Raw genomic sequence first — 20864 nt, forward strand, 5'->3', positions numbered from 1 at the left:
GTCGTTATAGGGTCATGTGTCATTTTAGATTTCAGAAAAAAATAGATCATGTTTTCCCCTAAAAGCAGACATATTAAGTACCATGCCTGTGTTTGAATATAGGCATTTTCTTGGAGCTATTCTATTTCACATACATGTTGGCACTTGCTAAATCTGAAAAAGAATACTATTGATTAGTGGTGGCTGAATTTGCATCAATCTTAGAGGCTTGTGCACGTGGTTTATAGCTCAATGTTGTCGGACACCCCTTGACTTCATTATTACCAGTAAATAATATAGTGCCCCATAGAAGCATTGTACGATTGCACACTGAGGGGCCGATTCAACCAAGTATTTACGACAGAAAACTCACAACATTTTTGCGGAATGCAAAGATGGCCTTTTCACACCAGTCCCAGGCAGCTCCACCAAAATGGGTCGAGTATGGGCGGGACAGGGTGTGGCGATGCCCACCAGCTGAGTTCATCAAAATGTATGCTACCTTAGTCCCTGACTGGAGTAGTATTTCTGCCGAGGTGCACGAACGCACACTGAGAAGATGTACCGAATTCATTAAGCGGTATGTGTCTCTTAATGAATTTAGCTCATCTTAAGCCACCACGTCCCTTCATTAAGTCTGGCATGTACATTGCCAGTCTTAATGAATCGGCTTTCTACGACTCCATAGAACAAAAACCTCGGGGTCTCTGCCACCAAGGAGGGTCTTATGCTGGAGGAAGAGAAGGGGTTAAGCCTTCTACAGCATTCATCTCTCTTTCTTGTGGGTCTGCGGCAGCCATTTTTAAACTGACATCTGTGGTTGTAGACACACAGCCCTAATCAGGTGAGCAATTTCTCATCTATCATCTGAATTGTTATCAGACCCTATTGTGGGTTTTGTTTCTCCATTTTTAGACTATCAGGGAGGGTCTATGAACAGCTTTTTAGTGATATGTTGCTCAAGCAACTGGACCATCTCACATATGTCCAACACTCAAACTGGTTGTATGACCCCTTAAGGGCTTGTTTATATGTTTCTCCAGGGATCCATTACTCTCTTTGGCAAAAGTAAAGGGATGCTGAGCTAATGCACATGTGTAAATGCAGGTTATATACTACATTCTCTAACTTAGGCAGCACTTTCATTTTTTTGTCATGTTATCTAAATTCAAGGAATGGTCAAAGCTTGCATCAAAGCAGAGTGGGCTTGCTGAGCCATGACCTTTTGAAACAGGTGAAAAGAAAACATCCAGCAATTATAGTGTGCAAATATAAAGCTGCCTTTGAAAAGATGGGGAGAGAAGCCAAGCTCCCTCAAAGCCTGAGAGGAGGCACTTGTGTATACTCCATTCAGCTGTGAATAAGGGACCGCTAGGGGCATTCTTACTGAAAAGAATAGAGAGTGCTTCAGTATATCTCACCAAAAATGTATTGATCACTGCCATGTGCCAGACAATGGCTAACAAAACCCTAAATCTCCACCTAACCATCATCTACTGATGTTTTCCTGCACTGGAAATATACTGCAATCAGGTGGATCGGGTTAGTAGTATATTTACTGTGTAGTAATGACAATGCAATAGTACCTGAACATCACCAGCATACGTATGCAAAATCCGAATTGCCCACAAATCAGTCTTGGGTAACTGAGAAACTTGTTTTATAGCCTAGATTTACAGTATATAGTAAATGTCCAGCTCATCCTAACTTTTAATCATACTATTAATATATAAACTTTTTTTTTTTTTGCTGAAACAGTAAAGACAAACAAAATGGGTTTACTCTTAAAACACACCCTTTAATTGATATAGGCATAGCATAGCCTTTGTCTGCTGGATACCAGAGTAAATCTGGTGGTTTGTATCCATAGTCTGATATTCCTAGTTTCTATAAACCAGTCCTGAAATACTTATCAAACTATTTTAGTCTCCAATCAAAGACATGTTCTCCTAGATGCTCTCCCTCCCCCAGCCGCTCATGGAATGTGCAGAATTTAGAGACTGGGATTAACAGATTAATTTTCAGATGACTAAAGAGATTTTCAGGACGTTGCCGAAAATAAAATGTGAAATTTCTTTCAGGGGACACCAAAAAACAAAACTGCACAAAAGAACAGTGTTGTTTCGTAAAATACTTTTTACAAATTTTTTATATATCTAAAAAGTACCTGGACCTGGAATATATTTCTATCAATCAGATAAATTGAGCACAGTCCCTAAAATAAAATTGGTAGAGTCCCTAAAATATATCGGTAATGAATCTGCACAGAAGGGAGAGCACATGATTTTAGAGATCTTGGCATGTTTACGATGTCAGAGCTATTAAGAGTGTTCCTGTTAATACTTAATCTGTCCTTTGCCCAGCCACTTGGTCATGGGATGCATATTATTATTTTCTGTACAGCTGTAAGCACTTTTGCTACTTATGCATGCTCAGAGCCTTAGTTAAGCAGCGGAATGGTGGGATGGTTTCCATGTTTTATAGAACAGCTTCCCGGCTTGCTGAAATAAATTATGTGCACACGGGCATATGTCACAGCTTGAACCTCTAGAGATCTTGATCTTCGTTGACTTGCCTGAATGGCTTTTCAAAGTCAGACACCGAGTCAGGCTGACATCCTTGCCAAAAAGGCCTTCAATATGTTCTTATTTTACGACCCTTAAGAAGAACCTCTACAAGTGGTACAAGTGGGTTAAATTATGTTACCTTTTGCAAATACTAATGTGTTATGATATATATGTAAAAATATGCATTTGTTTCCTGAAACATAAGCAAATCCTTTTCCAAAAAATAGTATTTGGACAATTTTCATAGTACCTATGAAGAATGAGAATTCTGGCCAAGAGCCACATGGAATCATGTTCGTTACTTTTGTTTGAAACAACCTCCTGTGCATAAAGTAGTAGGTAGGAATCTGGACAAGGGCCTACCAGTAGATAAGTTTTCCCTAAAGCATTTACTGTACTACTGTCTGTGATGCAGTGACCCCTGTAACAGGTAGGGGGCGCTGCATAGTCTCCCCAGTATGCGCACGGAGGCGTATTGAGGCCGTGCGTGGCAATTGTGTGCATGGATGTGATGGTGAGACAGTGTCTGGAATTGTGGTTAATGGGAGGTATGTGTCACAGGGATGGATGCTCCCTGCGATGCAACCCGGAGTATCTTGTCTTTAGAGCGCGTGAGCACTGAAGATGTCATTTAGTGCACCTGGGTCCGGGTTGCGGGTAGCTATGAGAGATGGGAGGGTCTGGCTACCCATATACCTCACTCTGAGTGGGGGTGCTCACTGTATCTTTTTCCCTGCAGGTGTTTGAGGACCTGCAGTGATGTCATGATCATGTGACCAGTGCATGTGATGTTACCTCACCTGTGGGTGTGGTTAGAGGCTACCTAAAGGAGGTGTGTTAGCACATGGTAGTGAGTGTTTGGGAGTCTGCAAGTCTGGGCAGACTTTCATGTGTCCTGGCTGGACACTGCAGATGGGCCCTGTGTATAAGTGACCTGTGGAAGCCTGTGTTGCTTCCTGGAAAGCACATGCTAGCGTGGGAGGTCCTGGGAGTAGGACTGGATCCCTGAGCAGCGCAGTGGAACTTGGGGAAGCTACAGTCCTCGGTGGGTCTGGACTGACTGAGATATGCCGCAAAGGCAAGTTGGTGATCCCCGTTTGGCAGCTTCTCCAGAAGAGTGGAACTTGGGGAAGCTACAGTCCTCGGTGGGTCTGGACTGACTGAGATATGCCGCAAAGGCAAGTTGGTGATCCCCGTTTGGCAGCTTCTCCAGAGGAGTGGAACTTGGGGAAGCTACAGTCCTCGGTGGGTCTGGACTGACTGAGATATGCCGCAAAGGCAAGTTGGTGATCCCCGTTTGGCAGCTTCTCCAGAAGAGTGGACTGACAAGGAGTCAGCTGGTGGAGCAGGAGCTCCCGTAAGGTACCTTCATAGACTGTTGGTCCTTATTGTGTTCTATGAACTGTGTGGTAACCCACGGCAACTGGTCAGGAGGACCAGCGTGATTAGTTGCTGCAACTTGTGTGATATGAACTGTGTGGTAACCCACGGCAACTGGTCAGGAGGACCAGCGTGTTTAGTTACCACAGACTAAGGTTCTGAGACTTAATGTGAAGGTAATGTGTTAACGAATGGACTACATGTAAGACAGTGATATGCAACTTGGCTTACGATGCGGTTTATGCTGTACAAAATAAACCGTATGGACTGTTTTGTTTGAAAAAAAATCGTGCCCGAGTACGTCAATCCCGTGTCAAGCGAGTAATCCCCTACCCGTTAGTAAGAGCAATCTTACATGTCCCTCACCTAATTGCACAAGTCATTGCCCGATGGCTTACATTAGCTAAAAATCATATTAAAAGTTTAGTCACCAATTAATCATTTTTCGCAGAATCGATTTTTCAGAACACCGTTCACGCCAATGATCCATGGCCACTGGATGGAAGTACTGAGAATTTCCTCTTACATGGCTGCTTTCCTAGCTTCTCTTTTGGTTAGCTGGCCTGGCACGATGTCAGCGTTGCTGCTTGAAGGAAAAGACAATTTACGGTTTTGGGTTGCACTAAGATCCTTGATCCAATAATATAAAAAAAAATCATTTTTATTCCAGTGTTTATCTACAGATGCAGCTTGATGCACATGTTCAAAAGAGGAATTGCAGATGCCAGGAGGTTTGAAGCAATTCTAAGGGCTCCCGTCCGATTGCCACACATTACTGACCTGGCTGTTGGACTTTGTCCTGTGAATCGATTCATACAAACCTTTAATTTGGACCATTAACTTCTTTATAAATGATGCAGAAGGTAAATTTCATTATACTTTTTCTGTTTTCCAGACTTTGTTACACCTACAGGTTAATCTGGACAAACTGGATTAATGTCAGGAAAATGGCAGATCAGGTTCATTGTTAATAAGTGTAAAATCGTGATTTTTTTTTTTGTTTGGAGGGGAGAAGTATATATGCCATTTGTACCTTTAATGGTTCACTATTTGGTAAGCCTTTATTGGAAAATTCTACATGGGAGAAGCATATATGCTACTTGTACCCTGAATGGTTCACTATTTGGTTAGTCTTTATTGGAGAAGAATTTTGTGTATTTGTTGATTTATGACATTAGAATATGTAGGACAACTAGGGAGTCAACTCTAGTCATTTTCTGGGAAAGATGGTTGTAGGACAAAGGACTTTGACTCCAACAGGGTAAATAAGCCTTTTTATTACCTTCGTACACATTGCAAAACATTACAGTAAAAATAGTTACTCATCTGGAGTGTCCCTTACTAACAGAGGTTCTAAGCCTGTTCGTCATCTCAGTACAAGACCAAGTCCATACCATTCCTCATGGCATTAATGATTGCTGCATATGCTTTGGCACAGCCTATCCTTTCTCAAACTGGGATCATTGTGAGAAAAGCTCATCAACTTCTCATTGACGTCCCTCAGCTGGCTCTTAATGAGTTAAGTTGGCTACCTAAAAATAAGGATGAGTAGAAAGACAGCCTGTTCTTCAATCTCCAAGCTTCAACAACCAATGCTGAGTGTAAACCAAAGCCAAAATCAGAAAAAGAACTCTTTCTTTGCAGCACTCATTCTCCTGATTCTTGAGATTTCACTCTTACTGGCATATACATTCAGTAGCTTCATTGCTATGCAAGCAATTCCACTAGTCAGCCATCAAGATATTGTTTTTGCAAGGAGTTTGTATGTTCTCCCTGCATCTGCTTGGGATTCCTCTGGGTTCTCTATTTTCCTGCCACACTACAAAAACATACTGATAGGGTATTTAGATTGTGAGCCCCAATGGGGACAGCGATGATATGTCTGAAAACCGCTGTGGAATATGATGGTGCTATACAGTACAAGCAAAGCGCAATAAATAAATAATAATGTATTGGCAAAGGCATAGTTTTATATCCTGCTAGAAGACCCAGAAATTTCGAGCTCCAAAGGTTCCAAAGGTAGAAATGTTAAATGACCCCTCTCTGGGACTTCTAGTGTTAATGATGACTGAATGGGTGGATACATTTAAGAAAAGGTTAGATACCTTCCTTGTTTAGCACACTGTATGGTGTTACTGGGTATTAATATAGAATTGATCCAGATCCAGAAATCTGTCTGATTGTATCAGGAAGACAAACAGTTGGGTCTATGACATTAAGTGTGTTTTACCTTCTTATGGATAAACTATTTGTATGTAAGTTTAAACTTAATAACAAGAGACTGAGGTCTGGTTCATGCTCATAGTATTGTTGATCATGAGACTTTGACAGGGATTTTGAACTTTTGTTCAAATTTGTTCGAACCTCATTCACTTAGCTCTTACTATATTGCGCTGCCTAAGGGGTAAGGTTTCTCCTTGTGTAGAGTCACATACCAGCTCTACCTTGTCAATGTAAGGAGGCTTATTCGCCGTGCAATGCTCCTCTGGGAAATTTGATATGCAAATTGCCTCTTCAGAGAAAAAGAGGACTTAAACTCTATAGCGCCACCTGTTGGAAGTAGCGATCCTACAAGTCACAATCAACCCTTTAACGAGTCTTGCAATATGACATAGGATAAAAGCCAAATCAGTATCTCAATTCGCAGACACTATTAGCACAATAGAAAGTATATTAGCAGGGAAATAGAAAGTAGCGATCTGCTAATTGTTTTGTCCCTGGAGACTGCGCGCCCTCCTCGATGCGCATTTTACACTCTTCAGGGACCTCTGCAGCTCCTTGCGTAGGTAGTGTTATTTATTACATGTTTGTGTATGTTTGTATATGATCCTATTTAAATTGCTATTCTAATATTGCCTCCTATGCAGGGATTGATTTGCTATGTCACTATATATTGATTTCCCTGTAATGGTAATAAGCCATACAATAAACATATTATTTATGACAATTGGTAAATGGTGCAATTTTAACTCACAATAAAAGTTCATATACAGTAAATCTAACGACCAATTACCCAGGGTGCAGTACCTAATCTGACCTGAGAGTAAGGGGGGCGCCAGAGAGCTGCAAGTTTTAAGTGGAACTGTAAGCGGGATATAGATAAATCCCTGCAGTTCATGGTATATTGAAAAGCAGTGTTATGCCTAAAATAAGCCCCTGCTGAGGTCAATAGCCTTGTGTGTGTTTTTTCATCAAGTTGTGGAGTGGAGGGATAACTAAGATAAGCCCCCCTGCACATGTGATAGCCGTCTGTTGACCTAAAGTCACCCCGACCCGTGACGTAGGGGTGACGGTCACGGTGTGAATCGTGACAAATTGGTGGCAGCAGTCAGGGATTCCTGACAAATTGGTCAGGAACACTTTGATATGTGAACCAAGACCTAAGACACAAACCCAGCTTTCTGACACTGGGCACTACATTGCCACCCAAAATCCTTTGGTAATCTTCAGGTTTCATGATACCTTGGACACAGTCAAGGGAACCAGTACCAGATGCGGCAAAACAACCCCAAAACATCTTTCAACCTCCACTATATTTGACTATAGGTACTGTGTTATTTTCTTTGTAGGCCTCATTCCATTTTTGGTAAACAGTAGAATGGTGTGCTTTATCAAAAAGCTCTATCTTGGTCTCGTTTATTCACAAGCTGCTTTTCCCAGAAGGATTTTAGCTTACTCATGTGCATTTTGGCAAACTGCAGTCTAGTTTTTATGTCTTTTTTGTCAGCAATGGGGTCCTCCTGGGTCTCCTGCCATAACTTTTCATTTAATTCAAATGTCAACGGATAGTTCGCACTAACACTAATGCACCATGAGCCTGCAAGACAGCTTGAATTTCTTTGGAACTTGCTTAACCACCATCCGGACTATCCTGCTTTGAATCCTTCCATCAATTTTTCTCTGCCATCCATGTCTAGGGAGATTAGCTACAGTGCTATGGGTTGTAAATTTCTTGATTTTGTTGTGAACTGTGGACAAAGGAACATCAAGGTCTCTGGAGATGAACTTGTAATCTTAAAATTGTTGATCTTTTCCAATAATTTTGGTTCTCAAGTCGTCAGACAGTATTCTTCTCCTCTTTCTGTTCTCCATGCTTAGTGTGGCACACACAATGCAAAGATTTAGTCAACTTCTCCATGTTTTATTTGGATTCAGGTGTGATTTTCATATTGCCCACAGCTGTTACTTGCCACAAGTGAGTTTAAACGAGTGTCACATGCTTGAAACAAAATTGCTTACCCACAATTTTGGTAAGGTGCCAACAATTTTGTCCAGTCAATTTTGATTTTTTTTGTGTCTGCTGCTCCAATATTTATGGACATAACTGTTTATCACTCACATAATGGTAATTCTGCTTAACCTCACCTGTCTTACCTATGGCATTTTTCTGTGCTGTGGTGTGCATAAATATGTGATTCTTCAGAATTTGTATTAGTCTATGCCTGATAAAGAGACCTGAGTAATCTTGAAAGCTTGCAATTTGTTACCATGTTTTCAGTTAGCCATTAAATGGTATCAAACCACTGAGGACTCTCAATTCTAAATATTTTTTTGTGTGAAATTATGTCCAAGTCTCCTTTTTTTCTCTGTAGGAGAAATACTTCATTTTCTAGTACAATTTCAAGAATGCCAACACTTTTGGCCATGACTATATGTGGATGTGCATAGGTTGTATAGGCTATGTATAATTTGGTAACATATGCATATTTTATGTATGTGTGTATATATGTATGCCTAATGTGATGTTTATGCTAATGTGAATATGTACTGTAAATGTGGATGTGGCAGTATTGAGAGGATCCAACATACATCCTGCATAAGACGTCTTTGCTGTCAATATCTGCAGCTGGCAAATGCTTTGTAAAAGCACATCAATGCAAATTCAGAATACCCACTGGTCAATATATGCATTAAAGTGGTAGTCCAATGATAGGTAGAGGTTCCATTTTGAAGACACTGCTGATTTGATTTAACTATACAATGAGGGGATCAATAATTTGAGTAAAGTAACAATGGCAAACTTAAAGGGGGTTTCCATTAGCCCGAAAGCCATTGTTAGCACATGAGTGGGAGTTTAACTTTCAGCACCCCCAACAATCAGCAGTTTGAAGAGACCACAATGCTGTAAATACCCAGAATATATGCTACTAAGTACAAGGCGAGAAGGGAAACAGATAAATGTAGAAAATGAAGAGGCCACAGAACAAGAGCAACCCCTCAAATAGCTGAAGGGTTGCCCCTCCACTGATATGATATGGATAACCTATTCCAAGTATAGACCATTAATATCTTGGAAAACCTCTAGAACTTTCTTTCACTTAATGTCTAGATCCATGTTTCTAAGGAGCCATAAAACTAGAGCGTAGCAGAAAGACTGTTGGATGTGGACCTGACTGTTGTGGAGGAATCCAAAAAATAGAAAATGAATATACAGTATGTCAGTATATGATTTATGGCTTCCAGGGTCATGGAACTTTACACAGACACAGACAGACATTAAAAAGTGACCATGCTATTTACAGAAAATGAGTTCATCAAATAACCTTTAGCATCAGGATGAAAGGTACAGTAAGGAGCTCTCATGTACATCACTAGTTGGCTAAGACAGTAAGTGAGAGCCAGATCACTCGTCTTGTCTGCAGAAGGGTATTCTGAAAGTCATTTGTCATTTCATGGCAGGTATGAGCAGATTCCTGGGAAATCAACATTTATTCCAATGCAATCAGTAAATGCACTCTTCAACTAAACAGTATGTATAATGTACTGGAGTCATCAGTTTTTAGATAACCTTGCCTTCCTATACATTATTAATGCAATAAATCCTTCTGAGAATTTTCTGTTGGAAGGATTTAGTTTCTTATTGCCACTGCATTGTGTGTCTATTCAATACATTAAATATTATAAATTATAGATCTTTTTCCACTAGTTTTATGTTCAATATTTGGATCCATGCAATTATTAACCCTGGAATTAAAGAGAGGCAATTATAAAGATTTGACTTCACATTTTACACACAACTTATATTCCTATTTTTTATTTTAATAAATCCAGGTATCTTTGGTCAGAAGCTGGAAGACACCGTGCGGTATGAGAAACGATATGGCATACGCCTGGCCCCCATGTTGGTGGAACAGTGTGTGGACTTCATCCGACAGCGAGGGCTGACAGAAGAAGGATTATTTCGGCTGCCTGGGCAGGCTAATCTGGTGAAGGAGTTACAGGATGCCTTTGATTGCGGGGAGAAGCCGTCATTCGACAGGTATTCTACAGTTCAGTGCAATTTTAAACATTACAATTGCCTTTTATTCACAAATTCAGCTGATTGATAGAAATCCTAGAGTACAAACCCAATAGTGTCTGGCTGTTTGTAAAGCTCTTAGGCTCTGTTCACACTAGCACTAATGAATTGAATAATACAGTGAATAGAGCTTTTCTTAACTTACAAAACATATTGAAACCTGATCGACAATATTGTGGAGTCCGTGAAGATTCAACTGGTTCCAATGAAAAAAAATATGCCCCAGTTTTCATGGCACTCTTAAGAATGGAAGCCATTATACTAAAGTCAACAAAGCTTTATTTGATTCTTACTTCCTTGCTACTTACTCCTTCTTACTTCGTCAGCATCCAGAAAGTTACGAGAGATGTGTATCAGTGTTTTTTACATTAAAGATGATCTGTCACCTCTTCTTACACGACTATTTTAGTAAATTTGCTCATTGCTTTGCACTGCTCTTATGGTACTCTTCCTAGAAATAAATAAGTAAATTTACAACTGGGTGTTATCATGCCTCTTGTCAAAAAGGTGTGTCCTCACACAACGAGCATTGATTGGACAATGTAAGACACTCTACTGGTGACTCCCAGACTTGAATCTATGCATACATTTCATAGATGTCACAAATCAAACTTTTAAGAAAAAAATGCTCCAGAATTTCTATTTCATGGGGAATACAATTATTTAGTAAAACAGACATGTCATAAGAATGGCAATATGGCATGAGATCTCTACGACTGTTTGCTTCAGTTAAGACTGGACTGTCCTGTATTAAAATTGTACAATAATGTCTTAAAGGGTTTATTAAGTTTAGAAAATTCGTCCTGTAGAGGTAAACTTATCACAAGAGGTCCAACTACTGGGAACCTCTGAGGATAAGGAAAGTGATGTTTGGTACGCCAACTGTCTTCCTCCTGTGTGCTTAAAAGGTTATTCCTAGAATTGAAAGTTTTCATCTATCCATCCATTTTTAATGGAGCAAAGACGCTCATGTTTAAACGCCGCTCTCTTCATTGCCTATGGGATGAGAAATAGCTGAGAACTGTACTCTGCTTATTCAGGTAGTCCCATTGACAGTGAAATGAGTGAATGGGATGAATGCCACAATGAAACCCTCCTCCTCCTTTGAAAACAAAGCTATGCAATCCTCAGAATCACTGGGGGGGGGTCCACTGGTCAGAGACTCGGTGATCAGTAACCCCTATCTTATGGGATGTGTGTGCATTACAGTTTGCACGTGATCTACAGAGAATTTTTCTATTTGTGACATTACTCTCTGTTACTGTGTAAGCCCGTTGGCTTTATTATGTGCCTCTCCACTCATCAACAGTAACAAAGACATGCCTGACAACGAAAGAGAAATTGGGAAACTGCTCTCATACCACATTTTAATTAGTGTCCAAATTAAAATGTTGACACAAACAGATGGTCCTCAACTCCATAATGTGAAGCTATTAAAAGGCAGATTTTGACTTCTGCTGTTGTCATGATATTGGTTTGTTATACACAAGCAAACCAGAAGCTGACATTTGTTTTTATATAAAATAAACCCATTGAATCAGTCTACTGTAATCACCACATTTCGATTGTAACCAGCTTCCAAAAAAAATGGTGTGATGGCAGACATTTTTGACCTGTCCAATAACTTTGATCTCAAGTCTCAACAGGATTAATATACACTGCTCAAAAAAATAAAGGGAACACTAAAATCCCACATCCTAGATATCAATGAATAACATATTCCTGTTGTAAACCTTTATTCATTACGTAGTGGAATGTGTTGAGAACAATAAAACCTAAAAATGATCAACGAAAATCACAACTAATATCCCACGGAGGTCTGGAGTTGGAATGATGCTCAAAATCAAAGTGGAAAATGAAGTTACAGGCTGATCCAACTTCAGTGGAAATGCCTCAAGACAAGGAAATGATGCCCAGTAGTGTGTGTGGCCTCCATGTGCCTGCATGATCTCCCTACAGCACCTTGGCATGCTCCTGATGAGGTGGCAGATGGTCTCCTGAGGGATCTCCTCCCAGACCTGTACTAAAGCATCCGCCAACTCCTGGACAGTCTGTGGTGCAATGTGACGTTGGTGGATGGTGCAAGACATGATGTCCCACATGTGTTCAATTGGATTCGGGTCTGGGGAATGGGTAGGCCAGTCCATAGCTTCAATGCCTTCATCTTGCAGGAACTGCTGACATATTCCAACCTCATGAGGTCTGGCATTGTCCTGCATTTTGAGGGACCCAGGGCCCACCGCACCAGCATATGGTCTCACAAGGGGTCTGAGGATCTCATCTTGGTACCTAATGGCAGTCAGGCTACCTCTGTGCGGACCTCCAAAGAAATGCCACCCCACACCATTACTCACCCACTGCCAAACCGGTCATGCTGAAGGATGTTGCAGGCAGAGATCGCTCTCCATGGCGTCTCCAGGCTCTGTCACATCTGTCACATGTGCTCAGTGTGAACCTGCTTTCATCTATGAAGAGCACAGGGTGCCAGTGGCAAATTTGCCAATCCTGGTGTTCTGTGGCAAATGCTAAGCGTCCTGCGCGGTGTTGGGCTGTGAGCACAACCCCCATCTGTGGATGTCGATCACTCAGACCATCCTCATGGAGTCAGTTTCTAACCATTTGTACAGACACATGCACATTTGTGGCCTGCTGAATGTCATTTTGCAGGGCTCTGGCAGTGCTCCTCCTGTTCCTCCTTGCACAAAGGCTGAGGTAGCGGCCCTGTTGCTGGGTTGTTGCCCTCCTACGGCCACCTCCACATTTCCTGGTGTACTGGCCTTTTTCCTGTTAGCGCCTCCTGCCTCTGGACACTACGCTGACAGACAGACACAGTAAACCTTGTTGCCACAGCTCACATTGATGTGCCATCCTGGATGAGCTGCACTACTGGAGCCACTTATATGGGTTGTAAAGTCTGTCTCATGCTACCACGAGTGTGAAAGCACAACCAACATTCAAAAGTGAAAAAAACATCAGCCAGAAAGCATTGGTACTGATATGTGGTCTGTGGTCCCCACCTGCAGAACCACTCCTTTATTGAGTGTGTCTTGATAATTGCCAATAATTTCCATCTGTTGTCTATTCCATTTGCACAACAGCATGTGAAATTGATTGTCAAATAGTGTTGCTTCCTAAGTGGACAGTTTGATTTCACAGAAGTTTGATTTACTTGGAGTTATATTCTGCTGTTTAAGTGTTCCCTTTATTTTTTTGAGCAGTGTATTTCTATGCAATGACCAGTGGTTGACGAACACTGTCCACTAAATATGAAAAAAAAGTTGACAAGAGTCAAGAAGTGGATACCAGTGATTGGTTGTCAATGAACTTACTAGATGGAGTAAATCAACAATAATTTAGCAATAAGTGATTGAGTATAAAAAAGTTCATCCAAATAGGATGCAACTCCTAAAGTTATTGACTACTTTAGACAATAGCAAAATCTGCAAGCAAAGTGGTAACACTTGAGTCCCCTATAAAAGACCTCCACTGCAATTTTCCTGGAACTCGTGCAAATGAGCTTGAGCTGTGATCACAAACAGTGGCATGTAAAAGTTTGGGCACCTCTGTTCAAAATGACTTCTATTGTGAACAGTTAAGCAAGTTGAAGATGAAATGATCTCTAAAAGGCATACAGTAAGTGCTGCAAAATATGTTAGCGCTATATAAATAAAAATTATTATTTTTATAAGTTAAAGATGACACATTTCCTTTGTATTTTAGGCAAAAACAAATATTGTATTTTGCGGATTATAAGAGGCTCCAGATTATATGACACACCCCAAATTTTGAGGAGAAAAATAGGAAAACAACTTTTTTTTAATAAAATGGTGGTGCTTCTTATAATCCATGCATTTTATTGCTTACCAGGGGTGGTGGCTGCAATGAAGCGGGGTCCCAGGGTCGCTGCTGGCAGAGGCAGGAGTGGGGCGATCATGCAGACCGCAGGCTTTGATGAGGGGGTGTTTGGATGTGTGGCGCACCACTGTGGGAGTGTTTGGTGGTGCTGCGGGTGTAAATGCCAGAGCCCCCGCAGTTCCATGGTTTCTCCAAGAAAATGGCTGCCGGGAGGGCAGATGTAGATCTTGGAACCAAGATCTCGGGAGTTGAGATCTTGGACAGATTCCCTTTAACCCTGCTGTTCTGTTGGTCAAAAATGACCGACTTTGAACTTCAATATTCTTTAAAATATTCAAGATGCGGCTCTGAAACCCGTGGCCAACCGACCCATCCTCATTTAAGTCAATCAACCACAAGTTTCAGAACCGCATCTTGAACACCCCAAAAAATACCAAAGTTCAAAATAGGTCTCCCCAGACCGAACAGAACAGCAGGGTTAATATATTTTCAGCTAATATTGCTCTCATCGTGTAAAGTACACAAAATAGAACATATAGGTAGGTCAGGCTAACCCAGGAGAACACTAAGGTATATTTGGTTCGTTTTGTTCTGAAGCAAAATACTCCACCTAACAGAGACCTAAAAGTCCAACAGATGACCACAGCAGACAAAACCCATTTGAACCTGGCTTTAGAGCCAATCATTTGTCACAACCCTACTAGTGAGCAATCTTATATTCTCATTCACACTACAGTAACAACAATATATCACACCTAATGAGGTTGCTCTTTGAAACCCTTGGTTCAGATGAACAGTTTTACACCACATAGACTAAAGGTACCTTCACACTCAGCGACGCTGCAGCGATACTGACAACAATGTCGATCGCTGCAGCGTCACTGTTTGGTCGCTGGAGAGCTGTCACACAGACAGCTCTCCAGCGACCAACGATCCCGAAGTCCCCAGGTAACCAGGGTAAACATCGGGTTACTAAGCGCAGGGCCGCGCTTAGTAACCCGATGTTTACCCTGGTTACCAGCGTAAAAGTAAAAAAAAAAAACACTACATACTTACCTACAGCTGTCTGTCCCCGGCGCTCAGCTTCTCTGCACTCCTCCTGCTCTGGCTGTGAGCACAGCGGCTGGAAAGCAGAGCGGTGACGTCACCACTTTGCTTTCCGGCTGACCGACGCTCACAGCCAGTGCAGGAGGAGTGCAGAGAAGCTGAGCGCCGGGGACAGACAGCGGTAGGTAAGTATGTAGTGTTTGTTTTTTTTACTTTTACGCTGGTAACCAGGGTAAACATCGGGTTACTAAGCGCGGCCCTTCGCTTAGTAACCCGATGTTTACCCTGGTTACCAGTGAAGACATCGCTGGATCGGTGTCACACACGCCGATCCAGCGATGTCTGCAGGGAGTCCAGCGACGAAATAAAGTTCTGGACTTTCCTCAGCGACCAACGATCTCCCAGCAGGGGCCTGATCGTTGGTCGCTGTCACACAGAACGATTTCCTTAACGATATCGTTGCTACGTCACAAAAAGCAACGATATCGTTAACGATATCGTTATGTGTGAAGGTACCTTAATGATGTTTGTATATCAGGGTAGTTCAGTTGAAACAACAAAGACCATTGTGGCTGAACATCAAGTTGCATAGGAGAGTTGTAATTAACAAGTCAACAGGGTTGCCTTAGCAATGTAGCAGAGCTGAATATGTAGGAGAGTTCATTGTCACAAAATTGGCTCCACACTATAGCTGAGTTTGTCACAGAGTCAATGGCACAACTGGCACAGCAGGGTTAACCTTCGATGTAGCAAAACTCGGTTTATCACAAAGTCTAAGATGGTACTGTCTAGCAGAAGAGTTGCCCAGGATTCAACATAGCAAAGCTCGGTTTGTCACAAAGTCCAAGATAGTACTGTCTGAGAAGAGTTAACCAGGAATATAGCATAGCTCGGTTTGTCATGAGGTTCATTCATAGATGGCAAAGTGGGATGGAAGAGTTAGCCAATAAATAGCAGAGCTCGGTTTGTCAGGAGGTTCAGAACTTGTACCTGAATATACAACCTTTTCAAGTTTATACTGATATAAGAGATTAAACACAGGATTAATTATACTGAATTATCTTTGTAGGTTTTATATGCTATATTCCTACAGCTCAATTATTTAGCCTAGGCTGTCCTGGATGTCCTGTGGGATTATTGCTGGTGCCACTTTGGCTGGTGTGTTGCTAACTCTGCCCAAATTCATTTTTCCAAAAAGTGAAAAAATAAAATAAATAGGGTTATTCTATATCTGATTGTGTAATTTCTTCTTTCCTGGTAAATCTTTACCTACTAACTTGTTATTTTTCGCTCCAGGAATAAAAATCAGCTTTTCTTTAATGCAGAAGTACAGTATGACCCAGCGATTTCCACTTTATTCAACCACATGACCAGACATTCCATTACACATCTCAAGACATTTACTCAATGTTTCTTCCGGAAACATCTAATGCCATCTCTCTGTATACCAGAACAATTCATGATGTTCGGTAAAGGAATTCAAAGCACTGTAAGTTAATAGTAATTTATGCGGCTGCTGAGACTGTCTCCTCTAGGATTGTATGCAGCTGCAGTTATTATGGCAGTATAAAGAAATCAGTGTGATTGATTATCATGGAATAGGTGAAAATACACATACTATTCATACATCTCATACAGTGCAGTGCACCATGCAGGTGTCTAATCATTCCAAATGCAGAAGTAGATGATATTATATGTACATATCACACCAAGGACGAATTCTCAGAAATAATTGTGGGGGTCAAAACAAATGAAAAAGCAGATGTAGATGTAATTCACAAAGGGGAGAAAGGAATAACTGCATGGAAAGCTATTGTACACGTAGTGTAGTGTAAAAGTAAAGTATTCATAAGCTGTATGCTGGTTTGTTATGGAATATACCCAAATATTCGCTCTAAACTGTAGGCAGGGAATATTAGCAGAAAACAGAGCATTATCCTCTATAATAATAATAATAAATAATAATCTTTATTTTTATATAGCGCTAACATATTATGCAGCGCTTTACAGTTTGCACACATTATCGCCGCTGTCCCTAATGGGGCTCACAATCTAGATTCCCTATCAGTATGTCTTTGGAATGTGGGTGGAAACCGGAGAACCCGGAGGAAACCCACGCACACACGGAGAGAACATACAAACTCATTGCAGACGTTGTCCTTGGTGGGATTTGAACCCAGGACTCCAGCGCTATAAAGATATAGTAAAAAGCTAACCAATTATTAAAAAGCACAGATGCAGAGTATATATACATAGTACCTTGCAGAAGTTTTAGGGAGATGTGGTAAAAATGCTGCAAAGTAAGAATTCTTACTGCAGCCTGTTTTAACCTTCCTGACCAGGTACGTTTTTTCAACTCTGGAACTCGTCAACATATCCCAGTGATTCTGAGAATGTTTTTTCATGACATGTTGTACTTCATATTAGTGCTAAATTTAGGTCAATGTGATTTGCGTTGTCAAAAACTTTACAAAAAAATTGAAAATTTTGCAATTTTCAAACTTTGCATTTTTATGCCCTTAAACCGGATAGTTATACCACACACAGTAGATAATAAATAATGTTTACCACATGTCTATGTCACATCAGCATCATTTTTTTGTTAGGAAGTTAGAAGGGTTAAGCGGTTATCAGAAATTTCTAATTTTTCCAACAAAATTTACAAAACCAATTTTTTTAGGGTCCACCTCCCTTTTGAAGTGACTTTGAGGACCCTGTATGACAGAAGATATCCAAAAGTGACAATATTTTTAAAACAACATCCCTCAAAGTGCTTAAAACCACATTCAAAAAGTTTATTAAGCCTTTAAGGACTTCACCAAAATTAAAGCAATGTTTAAGGAAAAAAAATGAAAATTGTACTTTTTCCCTCCAAAATCTTGACTTAGCCCCAAATTTAGCATTTTCAAAAACGATTAGATTAAATGAACCATACATCTGGTCTGCAGTTTCTCCTGAGTGGACAAATACCCCATATGTGGTGGAAAACTACTGTTTGGGTATACAGCAAGGCTCAGAAGGGAAAGAGCACCCTTCAACTTTTGGAGAGCAAAGTGACCACATTTTGGAAACTACACATCAAGGAGCTTATCTGGAGATGTGGGGAACACCTTGAAGCTGCAGGTGCTTCAAATAATTTTCTAACGTTGACATGTGAAGTAAAAAAAAAAAATTATTCCCACAAAAATGTTGCCCCTAATTATTCATTTTCACAAGGGTAACACGAGAAAATGGACTATATGATTTGTTGTGCAATTTCTCCTGAATGCATCAATATCCCATAAGGGGTGGAAAACTACTGTTTGGGCGTACGGCAGGGCTCGGAAGGGAAGGAGCGCCATTTGACTATTTGAATGCTAAATTGGCTGGAATCAAGAGTGGACGCCATGTTGCCTTTGAAGAGCCCCTGCCAAACAGTGGAAATCCCCAACAAGTTACACTATTTTGGAAACCACACCCTCGGGGAACTTATCTAGAAGTGTAGTGAGCAGCTTGAACTCACTACCGTTAAGCAGTGAAAATTAAAAAATACAAATGTAGTTTTAGACCCAGATTTTCACATTTCACAAGGGTTACAGGAGAAAATGGACTTCAACTATGTTATGTGATTTGTCCTGATTACAGCAATAGCTTATATGTTCCAGGCAACTACTGTTTGGACGCACAATAGGGCTTTGAAGGGAAGGAGTGCCAATTGAATTCTGGAGCGCAAGTTTGGTTGGAATAAATTGCGGATGCCATGTCACATTTCAAAAGGCCCTGACATGCCAGCACAGCAGGAACCCCCCTTACATGACCCCATTTTGGAAATTACACCTCTTGAGAAAATCATCTAGGGATTTAGTGAGCATTTGTAACCATCAGGTGATCCACAGAATTGTATAATGATGGGTAGAGTCAATGGAAAATTATCATTTTTTTTTCTACTAAAATTCTGCTTTGGCCTCAAGTTTTTAAATTTCAAAAGGGATAATAGGAAAAAATAGCCCTCGTTCATTGTGCAATTTCTCCTGAGTGCGTCAATTTCTCCTGAATGCACCATATATTGAGAGTTCTAATGTTTCTACATTTCTCCTGAAAGAGTCATGTGAGGGCTTGTTTTTAAAGGGAAGTTGACGTTTCTATTAGTACTGTTTTCGGGCGCATGACATTTTTTGATCGCTTTGTATTCCGATTTTTGGGAGGCAGAATGAACCATCAATTCAGGAATTGTTTGTTTTTTTTGGAGGGGGTGGTTTGGTAGTAAAAGTGATAAGACATGTTTATTCTTTGGGTCAGTATGCTTACAACGATGCCACATTTATATATTTCAATTATGTTTTGCCTCTTCTACACAATGAAAACTATTTTATAGAAAAAATAATTGTTTTTGTATTACTATATTTTGAGAACTATAACTTTTTTATTTCTCCGCTGACTGAGCTGTATGGCAGCTAGTTTTTTGAGGAACATGATGTCATTTCAGCTATACCATTTTTATTTCCATTTGACTTTTTAATCTTGTTTTTTTTTTCCACTTTTTATTTGGCTGTATGATGAAAAAGCTTAGTTGTTGCGACTTTTTTATTTTACATTTTTTACGGTGTTCACTGAAGGAGTTAACTATTGTTACTGTTTTATATATAGTGTAGTTCTGACGCGGCAATACAAAATAAGTGTACTTTTTTCTTTTTCTTTTTTTTTTACATAAATATGTGTATTTATTGGTATATTTTTTTCTATTTTTTTGTTCTTTATTTTGTGATTTGAAAAAAGATAATTTTACAAATTTTTTATTTCTTTTTTTACATTTTAACTTAGTCCTTCTATGGGACTTTTATTACTTTGATTGGTGGTATATTGCATTGCTCCAGATCCTAGATGTGACTGCAACCCCTACACCAACTGTAGTTACACTCATGGGTGCATAGATTTTTTTACAGTCACTGTACATAAACATTTCTTTATTTGCATTAATATAGTTTTACACTGTGCATATGGGAATAAATACTGCACTTTCAGAAAATATCTCTCATTTGTATCCACGGCTTAACAAATAGCTCCACTTCTGCACATTCTGAAGCAGGCTTCTAGCTCAGCAGAATCTTCCGATCTGTAAATCAGGCTAATTAGTGTCTTACTAAGGAATTTCGCAATTTAAATGAGGGAGTGCAGTGTGGGAGTGCAGTAATAAAAACACACATTTTTAAATTTGTTTTTATTTTCCTTTATTCTCTGGAGCATCTTCAGGGAATTTAACATTTCAACTCAGTATGTAATCCCATGAAACACAAAATCCTGCTGAAATAAAGCTCATGTTTTTTTTTCTAATTGCTTTGGTGCTGTAAGAATAAAGCTTCTTTGCAAGCAGCCTTAAATACTTATAGTTTTAAAAATCTTGTGTTTTGTTAACACAGTTCATAGCGAGAACTATGTGTCTCCATGGTTACAGACACACACAAACCCTGTGTAGTCTTGCCCTAAAGTTATGCTGCTCTCCATCTGTCAGTGGCTTCTTGTTTACCTATAGTTAGGATATGTTTACACGGGCCGACCTGGGGCACTAAATGACCACCAATCAGCTGCTTGTTAGTTAATTGGCGGACCTTTAATAGCCTGTTTACACAGGTCGAGCCAGTTTAGGATGCAAACTGTATGATCTGTAATAGTTGGTTCAGCTCAATGCCATGGTACCCAAACAGCCTAGTTTTCTGTTCCATAAGAGCCTGGTGCAGAGTGCCCTCACAGCCTTGTGTAGA

General features: G+C 40.3%; 1 protein-coding gene across 6 annotated transcripts in view; it reads left to right on the forward strand.

Moving 5' to 3' along the window:
* ARHGAP24 (Rho GTPase activating protein 24) overlaps window positions 1–20864 on the forward strand; it is an 896906-nt gene that overhangs the window by 824986 nt on the left and 51056 nt on the right. For all 6 annotated transcript variants that reach the window (XM_069743298.1, XM_069743290.1, XM_069743329.1 and 3 more), the window contains one exon: window positions 9978–10185. In XM_069743298.1, coding sequence (XP_069599399.1) covers window positions 9978–10185 — 208 coding nt within the window. The remainder of the gene's footprint in view (window positions 1–9977; window positions 10186–20864) is intronic.

The sequence above is a fragment of the Ranitomeya imitator genome, chromosome 1, assembly GCF_032444005.1.
Source record: "Ranitomeya imitator isolate aRanImi1 chromosome 1, aRanImi1.pri, whole genome shotgun sequence".
In the NCBI taxonomy this organism is placed as follows: Eukaryota; Metazoa; Chordata; class Amphibia; order Anura; family Dendrobatidae; genus Ranitomeya; species Ranitomeya imitator.